The sequence below is a fragment of the Doryrhamphus excisus genome, linkage group LG2 (genome assembly GCF_037039965.1).
Source record: "Doryrhamphus excisus strain RoL-2023G ecotype Guam linkage group LG2, RoL_Dexc_Guam_v1.1, whole genome shotgun sequence".
Taxonomy (NCBI): Eukaryota; Metazoa; Chordata; class Actinopteri; order Syngnathiformes; family Syngnathidae; genus Doryrhamphus; species Doryrhamphus excisus.
Window position 1 is genome coordinate 19,457,506 of NC_136358.1, and position 19,828 is coordinate 19,477,333.

The following is a 19,828-nucleotide window of genomic DNA, read 5'->3' on the forward strand; positions in this document are numbered from 1 at the left end:
ACTTAAAATAATTTTTGTTTCTTCTTTTGAGTGTTCCAACTTGATTAAATCATAAAATGCAGTTTTTTGTCTTTTAATTCATGTTAGTTAAAATATTAAAATTTGTCTTTGAGTGTTCCAACTTGATTAAATCATAAAATGCTGTTTTTTGTCTTTTAATTCATGTTACTTAAAATAAAAAATATAAAAAATTGTCTTTGTGTTCCAACTTGATTAAATCATAAAATGTTTTTTTGTCTTCTTTGACGGAATATTTGTATGGGCGATGACGTCGTACAGCGTCACGTCACAAAGTCCCACATTGGCGGTGCGGGTGTACCTAATTAAGTGTCCAAAGGAATATCATTATTCCTGCCGGTGCCATGTGTCCGTCTGCTGTCTATCAGTGCGTCTTCTGCTAATTTGTAACCCGATTCTGCTCCGATTGAACACCCTTCTCTCTGGCCGGGCACGCCACTGACGAGACTTAGCAGGTGGGGCACCCGCCCGTGGGCGGGGTTCAGCAATCTGCACCCTCCTGTAACCCAAGCCACACACGGCAAACACAGGTGCTTGCAGCCCCCCTGCCGGCTCGCATGCACGTCCGGGTGGGTGACCGGACGGGCGGGCGACCGGGCGGGCGGTCCAGCATGTCTTAGGGTGGGCATCGCTTTGTTTGTGCAAAGACAACTGAAGCTCACATCCCAACTGCTGATGGGAACGACAACCTTTTCCCAACAGACTAGAACAAACAGCTGTGTTGGGGGGTAGGGGGATTGGGGGGGGGGGGGCAGCAATGATACTATATTACAGTACTTCCTCATTTCTGGCCACCAATGAACTTCCTGGTTCCTAAATCTAATACTTCTACAGTTGGAGCACCAAAAAACAGTTGACATTATTGGAACATCATTAGAGCCCTCCAGACAGGAAATAACAGCCCTAAAGTCAGCTTTACACACCCATTACGTAGTACACTAGACATAATAACAAGACAAGTTCACAGAGAGCACACGTGTGCCCTTTCCCGGGGTGCTGCCGTTGCCATGGAGATGGTTTGGTGGATGTGAAAAGGGCATCAAACATATCGCATACAGAATATTTCTATTCCAGATTATGCTGAATGAATCAACCATAACCACGTGGAAGGCTTCCATAATTTGGTGTATTTGCTTGTTTATTTGATTTTTATTGACTGATTGATGTTCCAAATGTTCTTGCTTATGAAAATAATCTCAGAGGTCTCCTTAATATTTCATCTAATTTATATTAGTTTTATTTTCAATCCATCAGAAATTAAATGAAGCGTCCCTAATTTGGCGTATTGGTTATTTATTGTTTATTTATTTTATTACTGATTAAAATTTGGTGATTGGTATTTATATTTATCTATTAGTATTTTCTTGTATGAAATGATTCCTAATAAAACATAAATTATGTAAGGAGGGTTTCTGATTGTGGTGTATTTTTTAAAATATTTGTACAAATTTTTTTAAAATGTTCTTGTTTGTTAAAATTAATAAATATACAATTTCTTTAATCATAAATGATGTGAGGTGTTCCAGTGTTGGTGTTTTGTTGATTGATTGATTTTTTAAATATTTTTCCTGATTGATTTTTTAAATGTTCTTGTTTATTAAAATTAATATAAATATATATTTATTTAAAAATATATTTATAAATATATATTTTATCATTAAAATTTATATAAATATATATTTTATTTAAAAATATATTTAAAAATATATATTTTATTTATCATAAGTGATGTGAGGTGTGCCAATATTGGTGTTTTGTTGATTGATTTTTTTTAATGTTCTTGTTTATTAAAATTAATTAATAAATATATATATATGTATATATAAATATATATTTTTTATTTATCATAAATGATGTGAGGTGTGCCAACATTGGTGTTTTGTTGATTGACTTTTTTTTTTTAAATCATGATTACCATTTATCATTTTGGGTTTTTTTTGGTTTCTGTGTAGTATTATATATTTATTTTTAAGATCAACTAATATGATTAGAAAATTACAAATTCTGTCATTTTTGTTGGACTTTTTCCTTTTTTTTGTGTGCATCATCAAAATGTGAAAAGAACGTGACGGCTATAATTTTACTACCTTTTCTATGCTAATTCCCAAACGTCCTAGCGTATTGTGACTCCATGACGGCGTGAGTACGAATTAAAGAAACGCCGGCCTTCCTGTGGGTTGACCGTCGCCGGCTGCCGAGCGCCAGCAGGCTCCGGTAGAATGCGTGGCACGCCGGGCGTCTGCACACGGCGGCCAAACACATGCGTGTGAGTCAGAGTCAGAATATGTGGTCCATTTGGGTTGAACACACGGACGCGTCCAAGAAAAAAAAACAACAAAGCCGCGGCAAAACATGGTGGCTGTGGGGTCGGGGAATGCGGAAGCGGGCGGCCAAATGACAGCCAAGCCATGAACAGCGTGAGAATCCAAACATCCTACTTATAGTCGGGCGCTACCGCGGTTTCTCCACGGGGGGGCGGAGTGACACGGGGGGACGGCGTCTCCCAAGCTGGCGAGCGAGGAGAACACCTTGTAATTATTCCCGTCCGGCCGTCGGCGGGGGTGGTCGGACGAGACCGGGATGAGATGCTGCCTTGCCGATTAGCCAGCGTCTCACCGACATCCACCGTAGACAGGCGGGCTTATTATGGGGCCAGACTGCAGTCGATGCGGTTCAACAGCCAGTCTCTATTTAGGAGCCGTGTCGGGCTCGTCCGGATTCCGGGCCTTCTTCACTTCACGGTCAACGCCCATGCGAGGACGCCCATCACGTGGCGGCGCAGCGGACGCCATAATTACACCAGCAATCATCAGGTTGCTCAAGTGTTGGAGTGTGGACCCGGGGATGGCCGGGGGGTCACGGTCCGACCTTTAGATTCCTTCTGGAGGAGAGGCTTCTGCAGGTATTCCCTTGAGGAATGCATTGATCCGTGAGAGCCACGCATTGTGCATAAGAGCCAGAGTCCAAACTTCACACAGCAAGAGCCACAAAGGAAAAAAAGAAAGGATATTTTGCAAATATATGCTAAAAAAAAAAAAAATTGTTGGTTCTACACATGATCATAATAAGTGAATTTCTGCGATATAGATTCAGTTAGAGGACGGAAAACCCGTTTATGACTTTCAAAATCCAGTTTTTAACATTATTCCAGCCCCGTGGGAATGACATAACACCCCTATATTCACCTTTTCATTCCCATTATTCTTTGTTTACATCACATTGCCAAAACTCTTATGCTGCCGGGACCAAGCTGACGAGCTAACCAGTTAGCTACGAATTTATTCAGAAGCCAAAAACATACCACTTCTACACTGAGTGAGAGCTGCCACCTCGTGACCAAAAAAAAACAGCCGGTACACACTTTGGACACCCCTTGGTGAAACCTCTAGTCCTTGGGCTTCCGTAGAAATAGTAGAAATATTTCTATTTGAATGGGATCCTTCGCTCGGAACATCCAAACTCATCCGTAATTGACGTTCCGTTCAGCAAACGGCAAAAACCTGAGACTGCCAAGAAAACCCAAATCATTCTCCTTCGATTTCAGATCAACATTTGCAATAAAAGTGACTTCTTAGTCTTAAGTCTTGCGAAACCGCCTGATGAGAAACAGTGAAATCTAATCTTATCAGTGAAACATAAGAACAATTGAGATACTTTCTAAAAGTAGAACATGTATTTTAGTTATGTATTTAGATATTTTTACCAAATTTTGGAAACTGCAAAAAGAAAAAAAAGGCCTTCAAAAAGTTTTGGAGGTTCATCAAAAACCCAATGTTAGGGATTCACACGGTGTCTCGTGGACACCACAATGCAGTCTATTTTCCTCGTTTCCTGCATACAGACAAGCAGGAAGTGGGTTCACTCCATGGAACAACGGCATGAACGGAGTGAGACCAAAATACGTGTTCCCGTGTGGATGACAGGATGAAATATTTAGCTGTTTGGACCCGAGAAGATTTCAGTGTGGATAGCGTCTGGTGACACCCAAGTTAATGCTGAATCACCAATGCCGCCATCGTGGGGGGGGGGGGGGGGGTATTTCCCGTATTAGACCACAAGGGGAGAAAGTGAGTGAAGTTCCCTCGGTTGGCAAAGTTAGCATGAGTTGACTTCCACCAGACAGGAATTCCCATGTTGACACGCGTAACTCACCAGGATTAATATCCCGGGAATACTTTTTGGCCTTTTTGTCGGCTAGCATTAGCACGGATGTTTCCCAAACGTTGACATCATGGAAGGGAACGTTTTGTTTTTTTTTTTCGAATGGCATCAACGACTTGGCTTGGACTTGGCTTTCACTGTACTCTGCCTCCAAAGGAGAAAATCATTAACTCCTGCCATCATCCTTGTGCCTCCTTGAAGTTATGGAGCATTTGCGCCCCCCCCTCTTCCGCCCCCCCCAACTGACACACTCTGGGAAATCATTCACTCTGCACTTGCCGCGCCAGCTGTCCCGCGAGGACACATTTTATCTCTCCAACTGGCCGCTCATGCACTCCCTCTTATGTCCTTTCCACGCCGGCCTGGAGGACCAACTTGGTCTCCGACTTGCCCCCGCCGCCCCCACTGGAAGTCTGTCATCAGCGCTCCTTTGCGGAGATCGCTTCTTCGCGTGCGTTTATTTGACAGTTCCAAAATCCCAGGTTGTTTCCGTCTTCCACGCCAAACGCTTCACTCAGCACTCGTGCGGTTGTGGAAGTCTCTGGCTCGCCGTTTGTTTGACTGTCTATCCCCCCCCCCTCCAGTCGTCCGCCCCCGGAGGATTCCGCCTAGTCGTTTATTTGACTTAATTACTATGCTGGGAGAGGAGATGAGTGACACCTCACTCCACCGCCAGCCTCTCTTCCGTCTGCGGCCGTCTTCCTGCCAGTTCCTCCTGCCGCCATTATCCCGTGGCGGGCAAATCGAGACACCTGTGGGTCCTGAGACGCCACGTTCCAGCAATCAGCGACACATTTTTGGTTCTTTTGAAGCAATCCCGTCGGGAGCGTCGAGTCCCGTCACATACAAACAAAAGAGCGCGTCCTTTTATTCGTCACTCATGCACTTAATGCAGATACAGGCTGACGTTTTTTTTTTCCACGGGCTGTCATGGCCTTAAAAGTGAAGAGGCTGACACATGGGAATGCCATTCTTCACACAGATGGCTGGAAGAAGGATGACACCCACCCCCCCATCCCCTCACCCCACCCCAGCGGCGCTTCCAGGCCGGCCTAAGCGCGAGATGACACGATGGCACCCAGGGGGGGGACTCAGATCAGGTAAGTCCCGGCAGATTTATTCACCGCATGCGTCATCACTACGAGTCGCATGCATACATACAGCCGGTTGCCGTGGAAACGCCTCCTGCAGAGTCCTCATCTGGACACTATCAGCATCCTTCCCCTTCGCAGTGGAAGTCGTGTAAACACGGCTTCGGCTGGCCCCCGACCCCCCACTTTGCGCCACCAGACAATCTATAAAAGCTGACGCTTCCTGGGTCGAAAGAACGCCAAGTGCGAGTCGACGACAAAAAACGGTGATAAAAGAAAAACAAATTGTCTCAAAATTACAACGTCGGAATAATGAAACATGTCACAATAGCCGGCCGCCAAATATAAGTTGAAGAAAAGAAGTCGTCCCAAGATATAGAACGCCAATTAATGGTAATGGTAATGGTTTAATTTCATTTGAACATGCATCAGATTACAATTGAGTGCATCCCATAATCAATTCACAGTTCCACATGTCCAAAAGGAGTAGGAAGAAGCAAAGCTTATTAAATCTTACCCCTCCATCTGGTAGTTTTACAATTAGTAACTGTTACATTTGTTCACTTCCTGCTTTCCTAATATAGTTTAATTATTTTTTTATTTATTTTTTTAAATTATTTTTTGTTCACTTCCTGCTTTCCTAATATTTTTTTTAACTTAAATTGTTTTTTGTTCACTTCCTGCTTTCCTAATATAGTTTAAATTTTTTTTACTTTAAAAAACAAAAAATTACTTTTTTTTTTTACTTTTTTAAATTATTTTTGTTCACTTCCTGCTTTCCTAATATAGTTTAGTTTTTTTTACTTTAAAAAAATATACATATTTTTGTTCACTTCCAGCTTTCCTAATATTTTTTTTAACTTAAATTGTTTTTTGTTCACTTCCTGCTTTCTTAATATAGTTACATTTTTTTTTACTTTTAAAAAAAATGTTACTTTTTTTTTTTTTTTTTAATTATTTTTGTTCACTTCCTGCTTTCCTAATATAGTTTAGTTTTTTTTACTTTAAAAAAATATACATATTTTTTGTTCACTTGCTGCTTTCCTAATAGTTTAATTTTGTGCCACCAGACAATCTATAAAAGCCGCTTCCTGGGTCGAAAGACCGCCAAGTGCGAGTCAACGACAAAAAAACAGTGATAAAGGAAAAACAAATCGTCTCAAAATTACAACGTCGGAATGATGAAACATGTCATATAGCCGGCCGCTAAATATAAGTTGAAGAAAAGAAGTCGTCCCAAGATAGAACGCCAATTAGAGTGGCAAACATCACATTCGCCCTCAACACTGGATTTTCGAAAATAGAGCCAGGGAGTCCTTCCACCGCAAAGTCCTGTTGTCTGTTGCAAATTGCCGGCGATTGATCATAAATTTTCCGAGAGAAAGATTTTACGAGAGAGAGAGAGTGCCAGACTAAAAAAAGATCACAGTCCACAGGCGGGTACCTCTGATCACGTTTTTTAGGCCGAGAACCACAACAGAATCCTTCCGAGCCTCTCCAAAAGTATGCCGAAAATGTTATTATTATTCAGGGTGAGGTGGTAAAAGTTGGAGGGGGGCGGAACCTGGCGTGCAGGAAGAGGCGGCGCTCGGTAGTCCCCTCAAAATAACACAGCGAGGACGGAATGACATGTAATTCCGTGTAATTCCACAATAAACGCATGCACCGTTCAACATCCAAAAAGAACATCAAGTCCGGCTCCATTTTGGATCCACCTTCAAGGAAAACCGCGTGAAGCCGCACCTCCACGCTTTTCCAAATTTTTGGGACAGCAGCCATTAAAACAAGACGCTGTCCACCCCACTTAACAGGGGCTGCACAGGAACGGGGGCCAAAATATACATTTAACTTCAGGCAAAGGACCCTTTTCCTCGGCATATGGAACCAATCTGGATATACGTTACATGAAATTCCGAGCCGGAGGCAAAGTAACAAGTTGAGGGAAGATGCTTTGGAAGCAACCGCTGACCGAAATAGCCGAAATTAAAGGAATTCAAAAGTCAACACGAGACCCGCCGAGACGAGCCGACGGGGAGTTGAACACAGAACGGGCTTACCCTTATATGACAGCTTGAGCCTGGGGACGTTGTGCCTGGGCTCCAGTCCCACCCCCGGTTGCGCTGCCCCGCACAGCAGCACCACAAAGCTGAAGAGGTAATCCATGGTGCTGGGGTGCTGCCGGCGGGCCTCCAGACCAGGGCGCCACTCACACCCCAACCGGTTCACCCCGAAAAGCGGTGTCTCCGAGGGGGCGAGCTGCCCACAGGTTCCCTCTACGGGAGTCCAGAAGGTGGATGATGTAGGGACGGGGGAGGGATCCGGCGGAGAGTGTTGGGGAAGTGGGGTGCAGCTCACATGGCTCCCCGTGTGGAGGTCCAGGAGGTAGTCCCTGTGGTTTATGTCTCAGGTAAGATCTCGGCAATCAGGTGGAGGCCGCGTGGAGACGAGATGAACGACCAAATGTGTCCGCCGCGACCATCTAATCTTCTGGAGACGTGTGTGGTTCCGTCTTCTGTCTGACACCACAGCAAGCCTCTAATCCTTGTGTGGAGCTCCGGCAGACTGCCGGAGAGAGAGAGGGAGCGAGCGAGGACTGGAGGACAGGGGGGTGGGGGCCGGGGGGGGGGCGGCTAAGCGAGAGATAGGAGAGAGAGCCATGGGGGCGGGATAACTTGACAGCGACCATGAAACACCAACACGAGTAGTGTTGTCTCATCCGCCTGCGTTTTTGTGTCATTACACGCTCGGAATGTTTGTTTTCATTCGGAGATGAGAATTCTTTGAAGGGATTTTATTTTTAGCGATGCGGGAAGTCGATTATAATATAATAATATAATCGCAGTAATTTGTCACCTACTACCTATCCTTATTATTTGATGTCTACATGATTCCAATAGAAGAATAACAAGAGTGTAAAAGTGACTGTTGGGGTGTTATTTTATGTCTGCAGGACTCTAACAATGTTAAAACCCTGATCCAGAAAGTCATAAAAAGCTTTTTTATGCTTTAAAAAAATATTACAATGTAATGTAATGGCATATTATAACAGAATTTATAGAAATATAATTTACCACTGTCTTCATGTTGACTATCAAATGGTTTTCACTAGCCGTTGTTTTCTTTTCAACCAGTACGTAATGGTAATTGGTAATAATGATTTCATTTCATTTGAACATCCCATAATCAGTTCACAGTTCCACATGTCCAAAAGGAGTAGGAAGAAGCAAAGCTTATTAAATCCTACCCCTCCATCTGGTACTTTTATAATCAGTAACTGTTACATTTGTTCACTTCCTGCTTTGTTAATATCGTTAAAGTTTTTTTTTTACTTTTTTAGAAATATATATATTTTTTGTTCACTTCCTGCTTATCTAATATAGTTTAATTTAAATTTTTTTATTTTATAATTTTTTTGAATTATTTTCTGTTCACTTCCTGCTTTCCTAATTTTTTTACTTATTTTTTTTTCATTCACTTCCTGCTTTCCTAATATCGTTAAAGTTTTTTTTTACTTGTTTAGAAATATATATATATATTTTTGTTCACTTCCTGCTTACCTAATATAGTTTAATTTCTTTTATTTTATAATTTTTTTGCATTATTTTTTGTTCACTTCCTGCTTTCCTAATATTTTTTTTACTTAATTTTTTTCATTCACTTCCTGCTTTCCTAATATAGTTTAATTTTTTTTATTTTATAATTTTTTGAATTATTTTTTGTTCACTTCCTGCTTTCCTAATATTTTTTTTACTTAATTTTTTTTTTTACTTTTTAAAAAATATTTTTTGTTCACTTCCTGCTTTCCTAATATAGTTTAATTTATTTAGCAAACATCAACTGCTTGTATTTTTTATATTTTTTTACATTCTACATTTTAAAGCTGTAGATAATAGTGTTTTATTTTGGTTATCATAGCGGCCCGTGCTTACGTTCTACGTCCCACCGTCATTTGTGTACGTTTACCCCCCCCCCTTTACTCGCCCCCAGAAAGCTGTTACCAATAGGTGGTCAACCCCTGGAGTCTCTGGGAAAGTCATTCACATTAGCAACGGAGGAGGGGGAGGCGGTGGAAATGACCCCCCCCCCTCCCCGAGTCAACCAACACCCCCCAGTTGTACCCGCAGGTGGCTTTCTGTGGTGTGCCGCTTCCTCCGGGGTGAGTGTCGGTGTTGAGTTGATAAAAGCTTGGATAAACACGGGCGCTGATGTGTCAACTGGCACGCCGCGAGGAGGACCTCAGATAAGGGTCCCGTCGTGCTCCAGCAACGGCCATGTTGGATTCCGGCGCAAGGAAGCGCAACCGAACAAAGTGACCCCTCGGCGAGTGTTTTGGTCGTCGGTTTTCCATCAGCGCGTCAATCAACACGCCCACATCTCATCACCCTTTTAGCCCAAATGGCCTTTTTGGATGTTTACCCAAAACAACAAGACGTGCAGACAGACATGAAAGTGTCCTCTCTATCCATCCACCTCTTTGCCCCCCCGCCCCAAACACCACCATTTGTCTGCATTAGCTCGGCTAATGGCTGCCCGGCTACCTGCATCGATCTGCCGAAACACGCCTTTGGGGGTGGGGGGGGCGCCCTTTAGGGAGCGCGGCAACAGCCCGCCCTATCCTCGCCCCATCTATTTGAGTCGCGGTCTGAGTAATGACGACTTAATAAATGGTGACACGCCGCTGGCGCAGGAATGAGATGCCTATTGACGAGCGGCTTCCAGAGGCTTTCAGCGCCTGCTGGTAAAAATAGGGAGGGAGGGGGGGACACACGAGACACCCTGTTTATGTGAACGAGGTGGGCAGGGCGGCTAACTGGCCAACTTTTAGTATTGCATATTATTACTAAATGAAATGTATATATTTATATTTCATTCCTGCTGTTACGCAACACCCGTGGACCCGGTACCGCGGGCGGCGGTGTTTATTTTTGGGGGAAAAAAAATCATAAAGGTCCCCACCCTGTACTTCGACCTTTCACCTCCTCAACTGGAAAAGCACCCGGGGCTTATATCATACCCGATGACGCCTCGTTAAGTTCAAGGTACACCCAGCATCCACTTCCTTTCTGCCACTTCCTGCTCACTTTGCACTCGCCAACCCGACCATCCCAGGTTAGGACGGGTCACGCGGCAGCCTCTTCGTCAGCAAAAGGGCCAGGAAGCTCGGAGCAGAGGAAGAACGGTAGCAAAGTTCTGACTTTAGTGCTAAAGACGTTGAGTGATTGGCCCTGACGCAGGTATGCAAACCAGGAAGTATCCGGGGGTCCGATTACGACAAGCGAGGGGGCGGAATTTGGAAAACAAAACGGGTGACTATTACTGACAGGGCAGGATGGGAGGGTCGGAGAGATAATCGTGCAAGTCTGGACTTTTTCCCATCACACGTACGTCGTGGCTGCGAGGGAGGGGTGCCGGGGGGGTGTCACCTCATACATCATCATGGGCCCGGCAGGCAGCATGTGGTCATCAAACATCTACCTGGGGGAACATCTGGATAAGCGGTTATGACGGAAAAACTCGACAAAAGTCTTCAGTATGTTTGAGGCGTGTGGAAGTTTCACAGCTAATTTATTCCGTGTTTTATTCCCACCGGGGGGGGGGCCGGTCCACGCCGCAGATAAATGGGCTGGAAACATGCAGAAGCGATCGGGTCATTTGTTGTAGACGTATAACAAGGTTTTAATACCAGGGCTGTCAATCAAATTAATTCATCATGATTAATCAGCATTTGCAGCTACGTGTGAAATGTGGTCATTTTTACCGTATTTTATTGAAGTATATTAATTTGTACTAACAGCTACTAATAGCACACACGTCCAAAAGTTATTTTATTATTTGTCATTTTTTGTTACTTTCTATAATTTTAAGTCATTTTATTAGTTTTTATGCAAGTAATTTTTTTCAATAATTTCATTATTTTTTATGTCATTTTGTATTATTTTTACAGTCATTTCTTTATTTGTAGTTGTGTATTAATTACGTGTTTGAATTTCTTTTACATTTTTATTTATTTGCATTGATTCGCCACACTTTTAAGTCATTTCAAATGTTTTTTGTTCAATTGCTTTTTGTTATTTTATTATTTGTCATTTTTTGTTACCTTCTATAATTTTAAGTCATTTTATTTCTTTTTTGTGCATGATTTTTTTTCAATTTTATTATTTTTTTATGACATTTTGTATTTTTGTACAGTAATTTCGTTATTTGTAGTTGTGTATTCATTACGTGTTTGAATTTCTTTTATATTTTTATTTATTTGCATTGATTCGCCACACTTTTAAGTCATTTCAAATGTTTATTCCGTCCCATTGATTTTTTTGTACCGTTTGTTATTTTATTTTTTATAATTTTTTTGTTACTTTCTATAATTTTAAGTCATTTTATTTGTTTATGCGAGTTATTTTTTTCAACAATTTCATTATTTTTTAGGTAATTTTGTATTTTTACAGTCATTCTTTTGTAGTTGTGTATTACGTGTTTGAATTTCTTTTATATTTTTATTTATTTGCATTGTTTCTCCACACTTTTAAGTCATTTCAAATGTTTTTCGTCCGATTGTTCTTTTGTTTGTTTTTTGTTATTTTATTATTTGTAATTTTTTTGTTACTTCCAATAATTTTAAGTCATTTTCTTTGTTTAATGTGAGTTCTTTTTTTTCAATAATTTCATTATTTTTTATGTAATTTTGTATTATTTTTTATTATTTTTACAGTCTTTTTTTTTTTTGTAGTTGTGTATTACGTGTTTGAATTTCATTTGTGACTTGCTGTCTGCGACCCGTCCACAATGGTCCGCAACACACTTTTGTGTCCCGACCCGCCGGTTGAGAACCACTGCTGGGAGGTTTCATCCCTTTTCCAAGAGGTCACAGGTCAGCCTCCGGGGGTGCAATGGGGTCAGGCAACCCCGTCACGGACAAGACAGCACCCAGATAATCTCTCTCTACCGATGCTTCACCACATTCCCGTCGGTGCCCATCCCGTTTCCACTTCCACGCTGCAGGAATGAGTGCATAAATAAGTGGAACCACATTGCAGTGGGAAGAGAAGTCAAACATCTGGACTACGTAAGGGATGAGGGGGGGAGTTGTTGTGTATTCATTGCTGATGCATTTCCCTCCATTTCGCCGGACGGACCTTCCCCCCACGGAGCTGTGTGTCTAAGATGACGGTGGTGATGAGCGGATCGGGAAGCGCTTACAGGATGTGTGGAAATTTGACGGTAACGCAACACTGATTCATAAAGCTGGACCAGCTCCAACTGAGACTGGAAATGAAGCGGATTCAATTCCATCACAATAACCATAATAATCATTGTTGTGGGAAGGGCTATTCAACAGGTAGCCCGCAGCCCAAATGTGGCACTGAATGACAGGGCTTGACTTCAGAATGCGGGAGATACCAGATTCCTAAAAAAAAGCATATATTTACAAATTTGCCACCGGGACAACATTCCCACTCACCTCTTGGAATCATCAAGCATTCCCAAAACCTTTTTTCACCTCATTAACTACTCCATCCATCCATTTTGTATGCCGCTTATTCTCACTAGGGTCACGGAATGCTGGAGTCTATCCCAGCTGTCTTCGGGCAAAAGGTAGGGTTTATTTCGTCCATTTTTTTTTTTTACTGTTTTTGTTATTTGTAATTATTTTGTTACTTTCTACAATTTTAAGTCATTTTATTTGTTTTTTTATGCAAATATTTTTTGCAATAATTTAATAATTTTTTTATGTCATTTTGTATTATTTTAGCCATTTCTTTATTTGTAGTTGTGTGTTACGTGTTTGAATTTTTAAAATATTTTTATTTGCATTGTTTCTCCACACTTTTAAGTCATTTCAGATGTTTATTTCGTCCAATTGTTTTTTTTGACTGTTTTTGTTATTTCATGATTTGTAATTTTTTTGTTACTTTCTACAATTTTAAGTCATTTTATTTGTTTTTTTATGCAAGTAATTTTTTTCAATAATTTCATTATTTTTTATGTCATTTTGTATTATTTTTAGTCATTTCTTTATTTATAGTTGTGTATTACGTGTTTGAATTTCTTTTATATTTTTATTTATTTGCATTGTTTCTCCACACTTTTAAGTCATTTCAAATGTTTTTCATCCGATTGTTTTTTTTTGTTTTTTTGTTATTTTATTACTTAATTTTTTTTTGTTCCATTTTTTTCTGTTTTTGGGGGGTTTCTGATTTTCTTGAGCTACGTTCTAAAAAACATTTGATCAGCTGATGAACGGCCTATTTCACTGTCAAAATGTCAATTCTTACCATTTTTAATAGCAATCAAACCGTGTGCCGAGTGTGCTAGCCACTTGGTGAGGTCCAAATGTGACTGCCAAAGTAGAGGTCCAGCCAAACAATGGACTTAGCTAGTACTGTAGTACTTCAAATGGGGGCAGCTAACAAGCAGCCACAATGCTTCAAATGAGTGACTGTGCAACTTCACGCTCTGAGATAAAAGACTCCCGGGTTGTCGAGAGTCCAAAGGACGAGCACTGATGCGGAAAGGACCAATTGGAATTCTGGAGTAACAGGGGTGCGGGGCTAATCCTAGACTCCTTTAAAATGAATGTATGTGTAAAACGCAGGGCCAGAAAGTACTTGTGAATGGAGGTTTAGGGGGGGGAGACAACAGCGGAGAAGCTCATTATTCCCTCTTTAGAGTCAAATCGAGGGGCTTATGGGCCCCGGGAGGAGTGGGCAGGGTCTCACGCCTGCCTCCCATCCCTACCCACAGTCAGTCTGAGTGAAAAAGGGCCGCTGAGAGACTCCAAAGAGCTTTAAAAATGAAGGTGCAAGCTATTTGAATGGGGAGGTGAAGGAGAAGTATTGATGGACGTGTTTGGATGATGTTTCATGTCAATCTTCTGCAGACACACTATGAGGTCTCACAGGGGTTCCACCTGCTGTGTCTTAGGGCCCCTAAAGTTTTGTTTGACGGTCATCTCCTGTCGAGTCAGAGGGCAAATGGTCGGACTCCTAAACGCACTACAGAATAAAGTTACATTTATTTTGAAAGGCGTGCAGACATCAATGATGCAAAATGACAACCAATGACTGCAGACCAATGACGGCAGACCAATGATGCAGAATGACAACCAATGATTGCAGACCAATGACTGACAACCAATGACTGATGACCAATTATTTCAGACCAATGACTTCAGACCAATGACTGACTGCAGACCAATGATTGCCGCCCAATGACTGACTGCAGACCAATGACTGACTGCAGACCAATGACAGCAGACCAATGATGCAGAATGACAACCAATGATTGCAGACCAATGATTGCGGACCAATGACTGCGGACCAATGACTGCAGACCAATTATTTCAGACCAATGACTGCAGAACAATGACTGCCACCAATGATTGCCGCCATTGACTGCAGACCAATGACTGACTGCAGACCAATGACTGACTGCAGACCAATGACTGCAGACTAATGACTGCAGACCAATGACTGCCGCCAATGACTGCAGACCAATGAATGCAGACCAATGACTGACTGCAGACCAATGAATGCAGACCAATGACTGACTGCAGACCAATTATTGCAGACCAATGACTGACTGCAGACCAATTATTGCAGACCAATGACAGCAGACCAATGACAGCAGACCAATGATGCAGAATGACAACCAATGATTGCGGACCAATGATTGCGGACCAATGATTGCGGACCAATGACTGCAGACCAATGACTGCAGACCAACCACTGCAGACCAACCACTGCAGACCAACCACTGCAGACCAATGACTGACTGGAATGTTCGGGGGTTGGTCAGAGAGGCCATAGGTGCAAATTGTCAGCCATTTTTCCGTCAGTCTACCCCAGGGCAGCTGTGCTTACGGATATAGATAACCACCACCAGTTTGTGACTGAGGTTCACTTCACTGTCATGTACTTTGGGCGCCTTCTAATCCATCTCATCCCTTCTATTAATACTAACTCAAAATGACCTAAAAGTCCAAACCCAAGACCAGCTCACTCGCTCGCCCGGAACGAATTACAGCAATCGCTCCTCTCACAAGTAATTAATGACAGCCACCTCCTTGCAGAATAGAAATAATCCAAAGTACGAGTAATCCAGGAAAGAGCTTGAACGCTCCAAACCGAGGCAGGGGGCTTGGCAGGCATCGGTATTGAATTGCAGCACAAGAATTACAAGTGATACACCTGCAAATAATAAAAGCCGAGGAAGTTGAGCCGCTAAAGAGCCGCACGTGCACGGCTCACCGACGCGGCCAGCATCCATCTCTGCCGTGTAAACGCTGAATCCTTGGAAATATTCAATTATGTATTCCGAGCTTAGCTGAAATAACGGACGCCTTTTGGCACATGGGCAACACGGAGCCTCCACGTGTTCCTGTGCACTGATTCGCTGCAGATGTGCGAACATGCAGAGAAAAAAATAGTCGCCACTCATCGACCCCTTTGTCGCCCCCCCCTCATTAAAAAGATACCACTACTAAATATTGTCCTCAAGCTCATTTTTAACAGAGTAAGTACCTTCTTTTATTTATTATCCCAACCTTCTCCAGAGGTCATTAGCATGTTATCACCTTGCCTGCTTTATGTCTGTCACTTTAAGACCCTATGTCATGCAAAGTTGAAGTGGGGGGGGGGGGTGCTGTAAGGCCCTCCGAGTGGATGCAAACCATCTGTGTAAATATAAACTTCATGAGCGATCACCCCCGCCTGTACCAAAGTAGAAACCGTAGTTCAGAAAGCCACGACGCAACGCCAAAGCGAAACACCTGAGATAGGACCAATGCCCACGATGACTCACTCTGGACCAGGACTGAGTATAATTGAAGGACATTCCGCCGTGGTAATGTGTGATATATCCTGCCATCTCCCCTCACTCCCGGCGCAATCACCCGCGCGCAAATTGATGCTTCACGTTGCCTCTCCCCGAGACACCTTGTAAATCAAGTATAATTGACAGACGGGGGTGATGAAATGCAAAGTGGTGCGAGCAAATGACTCCATCAGAGCGGCTCCATTAAAACGTCCGAGGTGGCCAATTATCTTTCACACTTGGCCAGCCAAACACTTGGAAAAAAAACTCTTCTCAGGGCTGCGCTTCACATGGAAAAAGAGGGGAGGGGGGTGAAATATTAAGGAACAATCCAATAAAGATTTATAACTGCAGCCACTTTTCAAAAGAGAGCGCAGAGCTCTGCCAAAACTGCTAGCTGTACGACCAAATCACAAAATGTTGCCGTTCCCTTGGATCCGGAATGCTGCACCGGAAAATTTAATGCAAATAGTCCCTGTTTGACGACTATTTATCATAAAAAACAGCATAGTGTGGTACCATAAGTTTGGGCACCCCTGACAATTTCCGTCATTTTCACGACTAAACCATCGTTTGGAGTTACGGTACTATTCCATGTTAGATGACATAACTGACAAACATAGCAGTTAAAAAAATGCTGCAGAAAGGTGGCCACCGCTGTCGTTTTTTTTGTTTTTTTTTTTTAATATTAAGGATGTTGGCGTTCCCTTGGATCCAGAATGCTGCACCGAAAAATTGAAAATTGTACGCAAACCCTGTTTGACGACTATTTATCATAAAAAACAGCATAGTGTGGTACCATAAGTTTAAGCACCCCTGACAATTTCTGTCATTTTCACGACTAAACCATCGTTTGGAGTTATGGTACGATTCCATGTTAGATGACATAGCAGTAAAAAAAAAAAAATTTGAGCGCTGCAGAAAGGTGGCCACCCCTGTCGTTTTTTTTTGGAATATTAAGGATGTTGGTGTTCCCTTGGATCCAGAATGCTGTACCGGAAAATTGAAAATTGTATGCAAATCTTGTTTGACGACTATTTATCATAAAAAACCAGCATAGTGTGGTACCATAAGTTTGGGCACCCCTGACAATTTCCGTCATTTTCACGACTAAACCATCGTTTGGAGTTACGGTACTATTCCATGTTAGATGACATAACTGACAGACATTGCAGTTAATAAAAACAAATTTGAGCGCTGCAGAAAGGTGGCCACCCTTGTTGTTTTTTGTGTGTGTGTGGGGGGGGGTGGAATATTAAGGATGTTGGCGTTCCCTTGGATCCAGAATGCTGCCCCGGAAAACTGAAAATTGTATGCAAACCTTGTTTGACGACTATCATAAAAAAACAGCATACTGTGGTACCATAAGTTTGGGCACCCCTGACAATTTCCGTCATTTTCACGACTAAACCATCGTTTGGAGTTACAGTACTATTCAATGTTAGATGACAAAACTGACAGACAGGGCACATAGACAAACAATTTGGAGTGGCTAATTAACCTAGCATGTTTTTGGAATGTGGGAGGAAACTGGAGTACCCGGAGAAAACCCACGCGATTGAACCCTGGTCTCCTAGCTGTGAGGTCTGCGCGCTAACCACTCAACCGCCGTGCAGCCCCTAACAAACACCAATGATTCATAAATGAACGAATCATGGAACTAGTCCAGGGTGCCCAAACCTTTGCACACATTTGCGTGTGGATGGAAAAAGCACACAGGAAGTAGCACAGAAGTTGCATGGCTACTACATGACCTCTTTGAAATTGTAGGCTGTAAAATGAAGGTAATAAAAATGTGTTTAGGGTCTGAAAGTACCGTCTAATGAGGATGAAGCCGCCTTGAAGTCAAGCGGCCGATCTGGAGACACACAAATTAACCAAATTAGAAGTCAATTACATGTGGAAACTTCGACGTGCTTGCTTTAATACCCTCCATTTATTGGCGTTGAGAGCAGTAGCCGTCGTAAATGGCACCTCCTTGCCGCAGTGTAGTTAAAGTGTAAACGCAGACGCCATTTTAGAGTATACTCACGCTAGGTGCTTCAAAGAACCTGGGAGGTGCGATCGCATTACAGCCATTTTATGCCTCAGGTACAGCGTACATGTGGAATCATGGCGTGTCCATGTCGAAGTAGGGGGCCGTGTTCCGAACTTGTGCACGGATCGACTAGCCAACGGTGGCGGACTCCTTTACAGTCAAACCGTCGGCTGTGTCGCACATTCTAAGCACGTTCCGTGACTCAATGTTCATTAATTCATTCATTTTGTACCGCTTTTATTCGCGGGGGGGTGCTGGAGCCTATCCCAGCTGTCTGGGTCCACCCTGGACTGGTGGCCAGCCAATCACAGGGCACATATAGACAAACAACCATTCACACTCACATTCATACCTATGGACAATTTGGAGTCGACAATTAACCTAGCATGTTTTTGGAATGTGGGAGGAAACCGGGGTACCCGGAATTGAACCCTGGTCTTCTAGCTGTGAGGTCTGCACGCTAACCACTCGACCGCCGTGCCGCTTCCTTTATTTTTCTTTTGTGCTATTTTTGTAAACAAAGTCAAATTCAATTTAAATATATAGCAATTTCAGAAATAATATGCTTGTTCTATTAGCCATTTCGGGCAAAAATTGTCCTTTGCGTACATGAAGACACAATCTACAGCGGAACGTCGGATTTGATCATTAGTTCCTTCCAAAAGGAAAAGAAAAGAGGCAATTTTTCCCATAGTCAATCATGCAAATCCAATGAATCCCATCCCAGACCTACAAAATATGAACAAAAAACACATTCCATTCGCTAATTACTCACCTCTTTCCTTTTAGAGGTTAGCGCGTGGTCGAAAAGGTCAGGTGTTGTAGACAATGACAGATTTTCCATCAGCAGGCCGGTGAGTGGTGACGACCATGACGCGGCCATGAAGGTGCTGATCTTTAATGTACCTGTAATAGACAACAGACAGGAGTTGTGATGGATGTTGGTTTTTTTTAGCCAATGAACCTAGCATGTTTTTGGAATGTGGGAGGATACCCGGAGTACCCAAAGAAAACCCACGCATGCATGGGAAGAACATGCAAACTCTACACAGAGATGGCCGAGGGTGGAACTGAACCATGGTCTCCTAGCTGTGAGGTACACAAATACTCAAAATACAAAGTACGCTGTTGCGTACTGAATGGAGTAGCTATTGTTGTCTCCGAGCTAATGGTGGCATCGCTGTCACCTCAGGCATCACATCCTGTTTTTCCCCCGTGTCAGCGAGGTGGGACAAGAGTGACGCATCTGTACACCCCTGTGTGTGTATGTGTGTGTGTGTATGTGTGTGTGTGTTTTTCTAGATGAATGATAACCTCCTGCACTCCCTCTGATGTTCGGGCGGTAGATTATCCCCCAGCTCAGTGTGGTTGTTTTTGGTCGGATTCCACTCTTAATCTTGTGTGCTTCGGTCACACGGCGATGAAAGACGTTGCTATTGGATGGGGTTGGGGGGAGGAGGGGGGGGGCGGTTGGGGGTGGCGGACGCTAGCAGACGCAGGTGCACCACGGGACACAATGCTAAGCAATTTTTCAACCCTACGTATATGAGCTTCCCCGATCGGAGATGCTGGAGTCAAGCAGGGACGACCCTCGTTGGGAGTTGTGCAGTTTTTGTGCGCTAATCCTTTCGAAAAGGGTGGGGCGTCTTAAAACAAACCACAATCTTGACAGGTTTTAGGTATTTGTGATCAGCTGGGCTTAGCTAAA

At 42.9% G+C, this 19,828-nt stretch overlaps 1 protein-coding gene across 3 annotated transcripts in view; it reads right to left on the minus strand.

Annotated features, from left to right (window-relative positions):
• sema3aa (sema domain, immunoglobulin domain (Ig), short basic domain, secreted, (semaphorin) 3Aa) overlaps positions 1-19,026 on the minus strand; it is a 46,265-nt gene extending 27,239 nt beyond the window's left edge. Inside the window, exon 1 of one of the 3 annotated variants that reach the window (XM_078787456.1) lies at positions 18,896-19,026. Coding sequence is in view for 2 of the 3 variants with exons in the window: in XM_058077822.2 (XP_057933805.2) it covers positions 7,328-7,433 (106 nt within the window). In the remaining variant the exon portion in view is untranslated. Of the gene's footprint in view, positions 1-7,327; positions 7,905-18,895 lie in introns of those variants that run through there. The other 2 variants (XM_058077822.2, XM_058077821.2) reach the window with 2 other exon arrangements.
• Between the last annotated feature and the right edge of the window lie 802 nt (positions 19,027-19,828).